This window comes from Phyllopteryx taeniolatus, chromosome 3 (assembly GCF_024500385.1).
Source record: "Phyllopteryx taeniolatus isolate TA_2022b chromosome 3, UOR_Ptae_1.2, whole genome shotgun sequence".
In the NCBI taxonomy this organism is placed as follows: Eukaryota; Metazoa; Chordata; class Actinopteri; order Syngnathiformes; family Syngnathidae; genus Phyllopteryx; species Phyllopteryx taeniolatus.
This window is the reverse complement of record NC_084504.1, coordinates 33,062,185-33,077,511: the sequence shown is the minus strand read 5'-3', so window position 1 is coordinate 33,077,511 and position 15,327 is coordinate 33,062,185. Positions and strand designations below refer to the sequence as shown.

Genomic DNA, 15,327 nt, shown 5'->3' with positions numbered 1-15,327 from the left:
CCATTTCATGCTCACTGAATGGGGGGGATCCGTAACCAGGAGTTTTGACGTCAATGCCAAAGTCAAGAAAAAATACACAACTAAAGCAGTAGGAGTGCTTTGAAATGCGCATCATATTGGCAAGAAAACAGTGAAAATGTCGCCTTTAGTTCTTGGAACAAATGTCTGTGAGCCCTGTCATTTATCCACCCTAAGAATGGTCCCACCATCTTGGCCCTACTGAGCAATGGAAAATGGACTTTTTCACGTTTGTATAACAGCGAAAGAGTTTGCCTCCAGTAAACAAATCCAATGTCAGACTTTGTAAAAATCAGATCAATAACATCATTAAATAGTTTATTTATCCATTTTTATGTCATGTCATTAGATGAAAATTTATTGTACACATTTGTAATCTTTTACAAAATGAATGTAATTTGATTAAATGTAATTTCACCCAAAAAATAACGATGTTTAGCAACAAATCCAAAATTAAATGAAAAGTTAAAATCCTGTTATTTTACTTGGGAAAGATAATTGATTTGAAATTGAATTAAAAAAACACATTTAACTCAATTCAAGAAAAATAAATCTGCAATGAAAGAGATTTAATTATTTTTTTTGAAAAAAACTCAAGAATATTAAAATATGTCTGTGCACTTCATACCAGACTATTTCAATTCTTTCATTTGGAAACTTTTTTTCCCCTTTCCCACACAATGATGGGATATGTTTGTTTTTTGTTTTCTATTTGTCCAAAAATATATTCCAATTGAACCCCAGGAGACAGGAAATGATATTGTAATGCATGCAAGCCGGTTTTGTTTGTGCAACCTTGAGCCAGCGGCCCATTGTCACCAAGCAAATGAACATGTCATCTTTTCTTTTTTTATTGAATGTCACCGAGGCCCGCAAATGAGCGTACCCGGACCCAGGGAGAGCGGCGGCCATTAGATCCGGGCCACGGCTAATTCTCGGCATTGGTGTGTAATGATGTTTTTTTGTTGTTGTTGTTGTTAACATCTGTCACCGCGTTTGATCTGAGCGGATTCATACTCGGAAGAGTGCACTCGGGAAGGCGGAGAGGAACGGTGGACAAATTGCTCCGGCGGGTCGCGCTCGAAACTCGTGTGGGATTTGTGGGATTCACCAGCAAAAGTCAACAAAAGTGGATAAAACCCTAATACTTGTCATTTTAAACCTGCTCTATAGGTTTTTCTTTGCATGTTATATAATATTGGTAATGTTCTGTGGTGGCACCTTTGGATGAGAGAAAACCACGTTCTTGGCTTTTAATTGTGTTTAACACCAATTTAAAGGTCCCGTATTTTGTCAATTTTGACCTTCGGAGTGACTCTCTAACATGGACTTAGTATGAAAGTGTCATTTCATTCGAACACCTCGGTTTTGTCCAGAAAAGGCCCCTCTGTTTGATCCAGTTCGGTCTCCGCTTTGTCCATATTTGGCTAAGAGCGCCGCCCCCTTTCCTCTGATTGGTCGCCTCCGTCTTGTGAGAGCACACGTGTTCGTTATGTCGACAGCGCCGGCTCGGGAGCGGAGAGGTAGGCGTCGATAAGCTTGAGAAATTCCATTGAGCCCAATCCAGGCCTCTCGGCAGAAAAGCGTCCGCAACTCAGGAATGCGTGGTTCGTATTTCGCACCGTAGAGACAATATTACATCCCAAATACTAGAAAAAGTTGGGACCTTTAAGATCATATAACGAGGCTGAATTAGATGATATAAAAACTCAAAAGCCACTTGAACACCACCCCATAAACGTAATCCCAGCCACTATAATCTAAGCATGGCCCTAATCCCCAATTGCATATTGTCATCGACCTTGAGGACCCTTAGCCGTGCGATTTGATAGAAACAGCACAAACTGCACTTGAAATTGCATTATGGCCTTTAATGCCTCTTGGAGGCCAATATGAGTTTCCAGAACAAAACAGCATATTTATGCAGTGTTTCCAGAAATTGGTTAACAAAACAACAACAGCATTTCGTGCAGTAGCTTTCAGAAATATGCAACAAAACAGAATTGTTATGCATTACATTTCAGAAATATGAAACAAAACTGAATTTATCTTCAATTTTTGAAAGATGAACCTTGCTAATGGAGGAGTTTTCACAACACCTTCCTGCAGATATTTCGCAACAAATGGTGCATGTTCATTGAAACGCTCGCGGGCTCATAATTTCAAACGAATGCAGATCATGTTAAGACCGTACTAACAGCGACATGCAGTAACTTCAACAATCGGCAAAATATGCCTTCCCTCCATCCATCCATTTTCTGAGCCGCTTATCCACACAAGTGGTTTTCCTGCGCAATTGTGAGTCACTTAGTTACAATTACTTGGGCCATTTCTATCACAACAACGTGCAGTTAGCTTGCTAGCTATGCCTCCGCTGGTGTAGCCGCTTCAGAGCGCCTCATTGTTGGTCGCAAGTGAGCACACGTCACGCAGAGAGAGAAAGGCCGAAGAGCGGGAAAGGCAGATTTTGTTTATAAAAAAAAAAAAAAAAAAAAAAAAACAGGTCTGACTTGACAGCCAGTATGTGGACAGGGGCTTTGCGTGGGCGTAGCCGTTTCAGAGCGCCTCGTTGTCGTGGCGTGGAAGTGAACGTTAATGAGTCACAGTGTCACTGTGCACGCACATGAACAGATGGGCCAGCAAACAAGTCGCCGTAGGGCACGGGAAGGCGACATCCTGTCTTCTTTGTGCTCATTATGTAATCTTTGATTTTCCGGGACTGTGTCTCAAGCGTCAGGCGTGACTCTCAAGTAGTTGGAGTCTCACCCCGATGGGACGCTCGGTTTATTAGAGCGACGATAAGGCGGAGGAGGCGGAGGCTTTACCACCTGAGGTGACGCGTAGCGTATTGCACACAGACAGCTGTGTCTCGCATGTGTGGTGACGTACAGGTGCCGCGCCTGCCTCGGCGCCGCCGGCCGCCTCAGGACAGCCGTACCCTCTCGCCCCCGTTGGGACGAGCTTTTGCCCAGCGTCTGCTCTCCCGGCTCTGCTTCCATCCAAAAAAGCTTCCATCTAATGAAACGCTTCCTGGGCATAATGAGCTCCGTGGGCGTCTTCAAAAGAATGAAGAGGGGGTGGCGGTCATCAGCGGTCGTGTGGCCCAGTCAGTGTGTCCGTGCTAAAGTGGCTCCAGGACCCTTAGTGTTTTTCTTTCACTACAGACTTTGCTTTTATGGTTACTGTGCATTTGGATTATTGATGCTATACTGAGATTTGATCTGCTTTTCTTTCACTCAGGTAATTTTATCGACCTTCTATTACTAACATCCACTGTCATTGACTATAATCCATTGTGACTCACTATCAAACACTGTGCCCCGCTTGTGACTTGCCAAGGTGGCTTGTTGGAGTCCATTTTGATTTGCTAACACCTACTGTGACTTGCTGTCATCCAGTCTGACTCACTAACATTGGATGACAGAGAGTCACAGTGAACAATAGCGAGTCACAACCAAGTCAAAATGGACATTATTGAGTCACAGTGGACGTTAGCGAGTCACAAGTGAGTCACAGTGGACAACAACAAGTCACATTGGACAGAAGCGAATCACAGGGGATGATTGTGAGTCACAAACAAGTCAGAGTGGACGTTAACGAGTCACAGTGTATGTTAGCAAATCACAGTGAATGTTAATGAGTCACAAACAAGTCAGAGTGAAAAATAGGGAGTCCCAACCAACTTAGAATGGGCATTATTGAGTCACAGTCGACGTTAGCGCGTCACAAATGAGGCACAGTCGAAGTCACAGTGAACAACAACAACGTTACAGTGAATGTAAGTGAATTACAGCAGATGATTGTGAGTCACAAACGAGTCACGGTGGATGATAGCAAGTCAGAGTGGACAATAGTGAGTCACAAGCAAGTCAGAGTGGACTTTATTGAGTCAGAGGCGATGTTAGCGAGTCACAAATAAGGCACAGTGAATAGTAGTGAGTCACAAGCAAGTCACACTGGGCAATAACAAGTCACAGGTCACTGGAGATGACGACAAGTCACAGTAGGAGGTAGCAAAATCACACTGGACCCTATTGAGTCACAAACGAGTCACAGGGGAAGATAAGTCACAGTGGACGTTAGCGAATCATAGTGGGTGTTGGGGAGTGACAAATCGGGCACAGTAGACGATCGGTCACAGTGCTCATAGGCGAATCACAGGGGATAATTGCGAGTCACAAACGAGTCATAGTCGATGATAACCAGTCACAGTGTATGTTAGCAAATCACGGTGAATGTTAGCGAGCCACAAATAAGTCACAGTGAACAATAGCGAGTCACAAGCAAGTCAGAGTGGACATCATTGAGTCAGAGGGGACGTTAGCGAGTCAAAAATAAAGCACAGCGAATGGTCGTGAGTCACAAGCAAGTCACACTGGGCAATAACAAGTCACAGTAGATGTGAGCGAGTCACAAATGGACATTAGAGAGTCACAGTCTCCATTTATTTCGCTTTGATATGAGAGTTTTAGCATGTATGGGAGTTATAGCAGATAAATCACATTTTCTGGCCAAACTTCTCAGCATTTTTATCACAGCATGCGGCGCACCCAAACATTTACGCTCTGATGCTTTTTATGGAGCTGCTCTTCTGGAGATTGTGATGTTTTTTTTTTGTTTTTTTTTAATAACTCGCTGGCCCGAGGCCGGACTTGGGAGGACGAGGAGGGGAAAAAGAGGAAGAGGAGGAAGATGAAAGGAGGAAAATATGCCTGCGAGAATTGTTTGATGCTTTTATTGTATGTGCTGCTCCTCGTTGTATGTAAAACGAGCAGTTGTTTGACGGTTTCAATGTACTGCAGCATCTATGCTCATTTCTGTTCTCCAATATATGGTCTTTCCCCTTAAATGCTAACATTGAGCTGGCTGACATTGGATATGGTTTAGTTGAACATTTTAGTGTTTAAATATACAATTTTCAATTCTAAGGATTTAAAAATGTGTTCAAAAAGTGTGGGAGGGCTAAAACTATCAAATGAAATCTTTCATTGTATGGTGTTTCAATATCGCATATATGCTCCTATCACGATAACAAAATGTTAATTCAAGAAAGTCATTTCCAAGAAAAAAAAAAAAAAAAGGAATCAAGAAAAAAGTCCCTCGCTCGAGTTGAAAATAGATTCAATAATTTTTTTCCGGGAAAAAATGTCATAACCTCATGAAAGAAAAGATTGATTTATTATTTATAGTTAATTAATTTTGTATTAATTTCATTATGTTTGTTGTTTTTTATGATTTTTTTTTCTAGACTAACCATATCCTTTTGAGAACAAAAAAAATTCAATCAAAAGATTTCCAAGATTAGGAAAACTCACTAACTCACTGCCACAAAAAAATAAATAAATAAATAAAACAAATAACCGATGTGCTTGCCAAAGATTTGTTGTTTTTTCCTTTTATCAGTGCAGATTCGTAGTCATCCAGGTCTCGGTAATTGGCAAAGGTTGAATCGAGCCAACTGGACTCTTCTTGTTTTTTGTTGTTTTCCAAAAACGTTCAAAAATGATTCAGGCAATGATGGTATTTAGGGCTGTCACTATGGAATATTTTTTTAGAATTGATTATTCCATTGACGAACTGAATAATCGGATGGAATGTACGATTACTGTTCACAAACAGTAATAATCAGTATTCTTTCATGGAGGACTACAGAAACCAGAGAACATTTACCGCTGAGAGGCTAAAATCGGAGGAATTGGACAATTTTCGAAGCAATTAATGATCAAACTCTCTCAATTACTTTGAGAATGGATTAGTCGTAGATTAATTGTTGCACCTCTAATGCTATTAGGCTAATGATTTGTATTATTTTGAAGACGTTTGTTTAGTGTTGTTTGGCTCTCAGAGAAATTTGCAATCGACTAACTTTGAAAAAATGTTCAATGTTCCACTTTATTCATTTGCCAGTAGAAGAATCAGACTGCTCTTTAGCTGATGTGACAAGAACCGAATGAATGAAAAGATGGCATTCAAAAAAGGGGGGAGTCGAGAAAAAGGACAACAAAAGGAGAGAAGAAGAGCTTTTTATTGTCATCCACAAACGTTGACAAAGGATGAGTGCAAATCAGTCGTGGGTTGAGGGGAAGAAAAGAAGAAGGAAAGAAGGAAGAAAAAAGAAGAGGAAGAAGAAGAAGAAGAAGTCCTTCACATTCTCAATTCTTAAAGTGTATACGGCGCCGTATTCTCGATAGGGCATACACGAGTCTACAAGCTATTGGCTACAACACAAAAAACATCAGGGAAAGAAAACGGACAAAAGAAATTCAAAGACAACAACAATACCTTTTTCTACATTCAAAAGGAAAGTCGAAAAAAAAACAAAGAACCACAATAATGATAATCATTATATTCATAATCGTACGGCGAATGCAGTTTACAATCTGTCCTGTACACTTGGCACTAATGTTAGATCTTTGACTGCTGGTTGGCCACGCGCTCCTTTTGATTTTTTTACTCTTCCTTATTCACAAGATCGATAATTACAAACAACTGCGACGATCGGCCGACGCTGCCGCCTGCAAAAAAAAAGCCAAACATCAAAAGGTGGCGGCGCCATCAAGCTCGGACAACTTCACTCCATTTTATATATATACACACACACACACACACACACACACAAATATAGTGGATTTTTTTGTGTCCATGTCATGCACTTGAAAGGTGTAAACAGTACAAATGATATACAGGTATATAAAGCTCTGGAAAAAATGAAGAGATCCGTGCAAAACAATCAGTTTGGCCAACGTGGGTCCTCGAGATTCGCAGGGGATCGGGACCGAGCCCCCACTTCAATAGTGAAAACACGTAAATCACTCATAAATCCCAGTAAGATGGAATAAAACGGAAATAGGGAGGGGTGATAGTGTCAATAAAAAAAAGAACTGCAAATAATTGATGTTTCCTTATTATTGCAGACAAAAAAACACAAAAAAAGACGAGGATTTCTGTAAATTACGGGAATAGGTAACCCCCCCCCCAAAAAAAAATCCATGGAGAATGTACACTCCCTTATAAGTGCCATTTAAAAACAAGGAAAATAATACAAATAAGGGGGGTTCGGTACCACCCAAAAAAATCTGCCAATAGGTGAATTTATGAATATCGACAACGAATATGCAATAGTCCACTCTATATTTGAGTAAAATGAACTATTTTGTTTCATTCCTTAAACGACTGACAACATAAATTCCAACTTCAAATGGTGTCAGTTAGAGCATTTATTTTCTCCAATTTTCCCACAGCTGTGTGTGTGTGTATCTATATATATATATTTTTTTTTTTTAAATGTTTTTTTTCAAAGGGGAAGCAGAAAATAATGTTGGATAACAGAAAACTTTTTTTTTTTTTTTTTTTTTTCATTGGCATATTGACTTTTTCCCCCGTGAAGCTAAAATGGGCAAAACAACCATGAAAAAAAAAAAAGAAATCATTATTTTCATAAACCTGATAGTCAGCAGACAATTATGATAAGTGGTGTTGCGTTTAGGGGGAAAGCATGTTGTCATGTCCCCCGCCCCAAAAAATGATTTGTGTCAGAACAAGTTGAATGTTTCCAAGAAAAAAAATAAGTCTCATAAGAGAAAAGGTCATTCCTTTTTTAAACAACAAAAAGCTAAATTTGGGGGGAAAATAATATCAAGTGGTTCTTGATAAGAATCATAGTTTTTTTGGGGGGGGGGGGGAAAGGCATTTTTGAGAAAAATGCACAACTATTGTGAGAGAATTATTTTTGTATTAAAATAAAAAGTCATTCTTGTTTGTTTTTGAAAAGAATCATATTTTTGGGGAGGGGAAAAGGGCATTTTTGAGAAAGCACATAATTATCTTGAGAGGAAAAAAAATCATCAAAGAAGCATATTTCTTAAAGTAAAAAGTCAATTTTTGGAGTTAAGTGTGTAACTTTTGTGACAAAAAATATTTGGAATTTTAGGAATTCTTATTTTTGATAAAGACTCATAATCCATTTTTTTCCATCCATTTTCAACAGCGCTTATCCTGGTTAGGGTCGCAAGGCTCCGGAGCCTATCCCAGCGGACTTCGGGCGAAAGGCGGACTACACCCTGAACTGGTCGCCAGTCAGTCGCGGGGCACATATAGACAGGGACAACCATTCGTACTCACATTCGCACCGTCACTGAGCGGGAACTGAACCCACGCTGCCCGCACCAAAGTCAGGCGAGTCCACCACTACACCATCAGTGACAAGACTCATAATATCAGATCAAAGTTAAATATGAAAAAACACATTTGGACTACAACACTGCTGTCACTCAAATCAATCCGAATATGAATTTGGTCTGGAATCTTCTTTTACGTCCGAGACGTCTCGTGGCCTAAAAGTCCGTGCTCCGTTTTTGCATCGATACTTCAAAGAAAAAAACAAAACCATAAACCATCCATCCATCCATCCATTTTCTACCGCTTATCCGAGGTCGGGTCGCGGGGGCAGTAGCTTTTGCAGGGACGCCCAGACTTCCCTCTCCCCAGCCACTTCATCCAGCTCTTCCGTGGGGATCCCGAGGGGTTCCCGGGCCAGTCGGGTCATCCCCGGGGTCTCCTCCCGGCGGGACATGCCCGCAACACCTCACCGGGGAGGCGTCCGGGAGGCGTCCGAATCGGATGCCCCGGCCACCTCACCTGGCTCCTCTCGATGCGGAGGAGCAGCGGCTCTACTCCGAGATCCTCCCGGACGACCGAGCTTCTCGCCCGTTCTCTAAGGGAGAGCCCGGACACCCTGCGGAGGAAACTCATTTCGGCCGCTCGTATCCGGGATCTCGTTCTTTGGGTCACGACCCGCAGCTCGTGACCATAGGTGAGGGTAGGAACGAAGATCGACCGGTAAATCGAGAGCTTCGCCTTTCGGCTTAGCTCCCTCTTTACCACAACGGACCGATACAAAGTCCGCATCACTGCGGACGCCGCACCGATCCGCGTGTCCATCTCCCGTTCCGTTCTTCCCTCACTCGTGAACAAGACCCCGAGACACTTGAACTCCTCCACTCGGGGCGGGATCTCATCCCCGACCCGGAGAGGGCACGCCGCCCTTTTCCGACCGAGGACCACGGTCTCGGATTTGGAGGTGCCGATTCACGCTCGGCTGCGAAGCGCTCCGGTGAGAGTCGGAGATCACGGCCCGATGAAGCCAACAGAACCGCATCATCTGCAAAAAGCAGAGATGCAACACCGAGGCCGCCAAACCGGACCCCCTCTACGCCTCGGCTGCGCCTTGAAATTCTGGCCATAAAAGTTACGAACAGAATCGATGACAAAGGGCAGCCTTGGCGGACTCCAACGATAAACCGTACTACAAGAATCAAGTTTTTTTTTTGGGGGGGTGGGGGAAAAAGAAGTTGTAATCTTGAGAGAAAATGTTGTAGTTTTCATAAAAAAAAAAATAAAATAAAAAAAAAAAACATCTTATTCTTGCAAGATTTTCTTTAAAAACCAAAAAAATCAGATTTTTTTTCGAGATGGACAAAAAAATGTAACTGTAAAAAAATGACAACTTTTTTGGAAATATTACAGCTTTTTTCTCAACATGTATTCCCCCCACGAAAAGTATAGCCCATTGGCGTACCCTTCTCTCCTACGAATACGACTTTATTCTTGTCGCATGACGATTTCTTTCTTTCCGGCGTGGCCGCAATACTTCAAAGTTTACATGTGGACGTCCCGCCCTACAGTTTCTGGCGAAAAACAAATCATTTCCGTGCATTAGTTGCGCGGCGTTACATTTCAAGTGTCGCGCCAGTGGGAAAAGGTGTTTGACATTCATGCGGTACGGCGCCGATGACCCAAAAATGACGAGAAAGAAATAAAGCGGCCGTTAAAGCTTTTTTTTCAGCGATCGAGTGCGGACACGCAAAAAGTCCCCAAAAATTCCAAAAGTGGATGTTGGCCACACACTCAACTGTACAACAGTTACATTCGTTCTTTCCCTCAAAGATGATCGGTAAAGGACACGCGGGCTTGTTTTGTACAAACTGGTCTTTTTCGGCGCTGGATTCATTTGACGTACTCGGCCGACTTCCAGAAGTGTCCCGGGTGGGAAAGGCGGCGGTTGCGCTTGGGTAATTTTTCCAGCAGGTCCACCAGCTTGGAGAAGCTGGGACGCTCGTCCTGCTGGAAGGCCCAGCACAGCAGCAAAATGTCCTGCGGCCACGAGAACAAAAACCAAAAACAAATGACCAACTGGAAACTTTGGAAACGAGGGCTTCGAGCAAGCAGCTAAGACTGCTGTACAGCACAGGTGAATTAACGATTGCGATTCATTGAGCTGTTTTGTTTTGGAAATCACAACGCGGTTCATCTTTCAGGAGTCGTCGGTCACGTTGACTTTCGGTCTCCGGGAAAATTCCATATTGACCGCAAGGTGTGCGTTATTGTCGCCGATGAAAAAGTCACGGGGGGCGGTTCCATTTGGAAACGAGAACTTAATGGAGCCAAAACGGAATATCGACGCCGGCGCAAATGACTTCGCGCTTCACGGAAACATCGATCGGACTCGTTTATGTGAGACTGAAAGTTTGCTGCCGAAACAAGGGGTACGGTTTGAAATACAGCTCAGGGCTTCAAAGCAGACTTTTAAGATTGGGTTCGTCGGGTTTCAAACAGCTACGTTTTCAAAATGAAGGTCTCAAAGTAGGGTTTCAAACCAGGGTTAGGGTTCCAAATGCGGGTCTTGACATTGGATTGGACAGTCTCGAATAAGGGTTGAAGGTTTCCAGTGAGAACTAAGGTCTCAAAGTAGCGTTTCGAGTTATCGTGTTCAATCAGTTAGACTTTCAAATAAGAATGAGGATTTGAAGGGCTTCATATTCAAGCCAGGGTTTCAATTCAAGGTTAGGGTTTCAAATTAGGGGTTAAAGGCACGGTCAGGGTCTCGAAGTAGGGTTTCAAACAATAGTTATGATTCTAGGGTTTTAAATTCCAGCTTCAAGTTAGGGTTACGGTCGCAAAGGAGGATTTCAAGCCAGGGTTACAGCTTCGAGGGTTTTTAGATTGGGTTAGGGTCTCATATTAGGGTTTTAAGCCAGGGCCTAGCCTTTCAAAAAAGGGTTTTAACCCAACCAGGGTTAGGGTTTCAAATGAAGGTTTCAGGAGAGAGTTGAGGTCTCCAAGTAATGTTTGAAACAAGGGTTAGGGTTTGAAATTAGGGTTGAAGGTTGGGTTTGGAGCTCACCATTTTAAGCCAGGGGGTAGGGTTTCAAACATGAATTTGACTTTCCAAAATGGGTTTGAAGCCAGGGTTAGGGTCTCAAAGTCAAGTTTCACGCACAGGTCAAGGTTCCAAATTAAAGTTTAGAGCGAGAGCTAAGGTCTTAAAGTAGGGTTTTAAAAAAGGGCTTAGGGTTTCAAATGAGTCTTTTAAGATTGAGTTAGGGTCTCATATTAGGGTTTCAAACACGGGTTAGAGTTTTCAGGCTAGGGTTTCAAACCTGTTTACAGTCTCAAAGTAGGGTTTCAAACACACGTCAGGGTTCCAAATTCAGGTTTAAAGGGAGAATTAACTTCTTAAAGTAGGGTTTGATACTAAAGGTTAGGGTTTCAAATTCGTCTTTCAAACCCGAGTTACTGTTTCAGTTGTGGTTTCAAAGTAGGGTTTTAAACTTGAGCTAGGGTTGCCGTTTCAAACACAGATGAGGGTTTTAAATTACAAGGCAGGGTTAGGTTCTTAAATACGGGTTAGGGTTTCAAGCAGCGGCCGGGTAGGTCCTCAGTAGCGTGATTGGCTAAGGAGTCAGAAGCGACTCAACGGTGGCTCGGTCGTGACCCGTCACCGATTCGGTCGCGACTCAAAAGCGATTCAGTCGCAACTGGATCGCGACTCGTTCATTTGTTTTCGCACGCGAGGTGACTCAAGCGTGCTTTCCGTGACTCAAAGCGTTTCGAAACAGAGAACAAAAAACTGTTTTGAAACATTGAAAACAAAGCGACAAATCAATTCCTAGCGGCGGCCGCCTCACGCTCTTTTTGGGGGAGTCCGGCCAGAAGACCGCTACGATACCATACCAGTGACTCGGCGGCGACTCGGTAGCGCGTGTGCGGCGTAGCGGGCCTCACCAGGATCTCCTTGCCCATGCCGGCGTGCGCCAGGCTGGGCTTGACGCCGCTGCCGACCTGCCACACGATGACCTCGGCCGGCTGACTCTTGTAAGGCCACTCGCGGGCGTGCAGCTCGAACCAGATGGTGCTGCGGCACACACACAGACGAGACGGACGGGACAAAGGGAGAGAGGGAGAACGAGTCAGCGGGGGTCACACCGCGGCACGCGCAACAGCGACGCCGGATTCTGCGGGAAGTGGAACACACGGGCACAATCCTTCTGTTCGAATGCGGCCTAGAAAAGGGGTAGGGTTTCAAGTTAGAGTTAGGGGGTTAAGGCTTTTGAATTAGGCCTTCGATGGGTTTCAAACATGTTCAAGTTTCGAGTCAGCTTTTGGGTTTCAAACACGGGTTAGGATTTAAAAGGAGGGTTTTGACATAGTTGGGTTGCGAGACAGGGTTAGGGTTTCGAAGTAGGATTTCAAGTCATCGTTAGCTTTAAAGTAGGGCCTCGTGTCGGGGTTAGGGTTTCAAACATGGGTTAGGTTTTAAAATCACAGGTTGAAATCAAGATGAGGGTTTCGAAGGAGCGTTTCAAGCCATGGGTTTCAAAGTACGGCTTCAAAACAAGGTTAAGGTTTCAAACACGGGCTGGGGTTTGAAAGTCAGGATTAGTGCTTGAAGGGTTTTTTTTAGTCAGAATCAGTTTCAAAGAAGCGCAGAACGGGGCTTCACGGAATCCGGAAGATTTGGGCAGGACAAAAAGGCGACACGGGCGCCGGATGAGGAAGGTCCATCTGGTGTGCCACCTGGAGGTGACCTCCACCCACAGCGCTTTTGCATATTCATGAGCGATCACGCTTCTCGACTATTTTTATGCCGCTCAAGCGTGACTTTCATTAGCAGCGGAGAAACGCACCAGCGGCGGAGGGACTTGTTGTATATGCTTATTCCACATTAAAAAAAAAAAGTCAACTTCAAGTCCAAATATTTTGTTCCGGAGGTTTTCCGCCGTCTAGGGTACTATCAGCGCCGTAACCACGGAAGAATACTGCATGCAAAAGCCGACATTTTTTGTTTTTCTGCATTTTTGGGGGCATGAAGTCAAACCGGCAATTTTCCGCCTTTGCGGGTAGCATCAGAGCCGTAAACATCTCCTTTTAAAAGCTCCTTTTTTAAATGTTCCGACATTTTGCGGCTGAATAGTACACCGACTGGGAATGAGGAGACGACGTCATCTTCAGTGGTATTAAGGAGGCCGTAAAAAGGGCGGGACACCATCTGTGTGTAAAGCTCCTTCGACACTGCCTGCAAAATGCAGTGATTAGCCGCCTTTTGTTGGTACGCACCGCTGCACTGCATAAATGGCACCGACAGGGAACGGGGGGCATGAAGTCCTCGGGCAATTTGCCAGTATCGGAAGAAGTGTCAGAGCTGGAACAGAACTTCTTACACTGCCTGTAAAACCCGGCATTTTCCCACCTTTTTCCTTTTCTTTTGTGCTGTTCTGTTGGATGACAAAAGCAAGAACTCGTTCTCGGCGTAAATGCGCTTGGTGGCGAAAAGCATTTTTCCCGATTTTACCTTCGCATTATTTGTGGATATTTTTGCCACACTGCTAGCAGGCTAAGCGCTAACATCCAGACAATGAAGAAGAAAAAAAAAACCTTTTTAATTTTGTGGGGTTTTCCCGCCACGTACTGGACACTCGCATTAATGCCTCCGTCACAATCTCATTTTACATCCTTTTTGGAACAAAGTTCAACTAGCTCTCTTTCCCAAAAATACAAATCAATAAACTATGAAAATGTTTAATTTTGAGGAATTTGTTTTTTTTACATAAAGTTATTTTTCAGAGAAAGAAAAAAACTATTATTTTAGAAAGTCATATTTTAAAAAAGTAACATTTTTCTGTTTTTGATGAGGAAAAAAAATTCACTTTTTTGCCAAAAGTCATATTTTTGAGATTTCTTAAAGACATATTTTCAACAAGAAAAAAGTCATATTCTTTAAGAGAATGAGTAAACACGAAAAAAAATGTCCTATTATTTCAGAGAAATAATATTTGTTTGAGAAACAGGTCACATTTTTACCAGACAAAAAAAAGTTTTCTTTTCTGATTTTAAAAAGTCATATTTTGACAGCAAAAAAGAGAAAAAAGAGACAAATCTTTTTATGAGGAAGAAAATTAATTTTGAAAGACAAAAAAAATTCTGATTACAATCAGGTCACATTTTCAGAGGCGACAATTACTATATTATTATTTGTCTTCTACAAAAAGGTTCTAGCTTCACAAGAAAAAAAATCACATTTTTAAAGAGAAGAATCATCTTAATAATAATCTTTTTTATGAGTAAGAAAATTATTTTTACAAGAAAATGTTTTGAATTATTTTTTTTTTTTTTTTTTTTTTTTTTTACAGAAAATAAGTCATATTCTTCTGAGAAAGAAAGTGTCACATTTTCCAAGGACAAAAAAAAAATGTTAAAAACGTTATTGCTATGTTCCTGGAACAAAAAGAAAGTCCCATTTCTTTAGAAGACAAAAAGTCTTATTTTGATGTGAATGAAAATTATTTTTTGTATTTTTGGAGAAAAAGTCCCAATTTTCCAAGAAAGAAGTTTTATAATTTTATAAAGGGTTACATCACTATGAGGAATAAAGTCATTTTGATTTATTTAATACGTATTTATATTTGTTATTTGTTCATATTTGTGTTTTGTCATAAATAAATATCGCTTTTTTTCTTCTTGGAAAACTAAGTGCTCGATTTTGCCCCGCTGGACGGGTTCGGCGAAGCGGCCCACCCGAAGGCGAAGACGTCGGACTGCTTGGAGAAAGGCAGCTTGTCCTCTTCGGTGTCCGGAGAGAGCTGCCGGATGATTTCTGGAGCCAGGTGACACAACCAGCCGCTCGGGATCCTCAGCTTGTCTTCTCTCCGGCTCCAAAACAAAAAAACAAACACAAAAAAAGTCATTTTTCTAGTTGACCCCGGAATCGTTGACGAGCGAATCACCTGCCGGCTTGCAGGACCCCCGAGATGGTGAAGAGTCCGAAATCGGTGATGACGACTTTGCCGTTGTCGTAGAAGACGTTCTTGGACTTCATGTCCTTGTGGAGGATGCCTTTAGCGTGGAGGTAGCCCATCCCCTGCGCACACGCACCGTGGCCTTGAGGTCACGGCTTGAAACTGTCCCAATCTTTATTTCACTTAAATCCATCCCCGCGACAAATTGCGGGATACCTTCTCGGACTATACAGGG

At 42.6% G+C, this 15,327-nt stretch overlaps 1 protein-coding gene across 4 annotated transcripts in view; it reads right to left on the bottom strand.

Annotated features, from left to right (window-relative positions):
• Positions 1-6,025: 6,025 nt before the first annotated feature.
• Positions 6,026-15,327, bottom strand: part of ksr2 (kinase suppressor of ras 2) — a 63,145-nt gene continuing 53,843 nt past the window's right edge. For all 4 annotated transcript variants that reach the window (XM_061768834.1, XM_061768835.1, XM_061768838.1 and 1 more), the window contains 4 exons: positions 15,081-15,214; positions 14,872-15,006; positions 12,082-12,211; positions 6,026-10,170 (listed from right to left, as the gene is read on the bottom strand). In XM_061768834.1, coding sequence (XP_061624818.1) covers positions 10,024-10,170; positions 12,082-12,211; positions 14,872-15,006; positions 15,081-15,214 — 546 coding nt within the window. In that variant the 3' untranslated portion in view covers positions 6,026-10,023. The remainder of the gene's footprint in view (positions 10,171-12,081; positions 12,212-14,871; positions 15,007-15,080; positions 15,215-15,327) is intronic.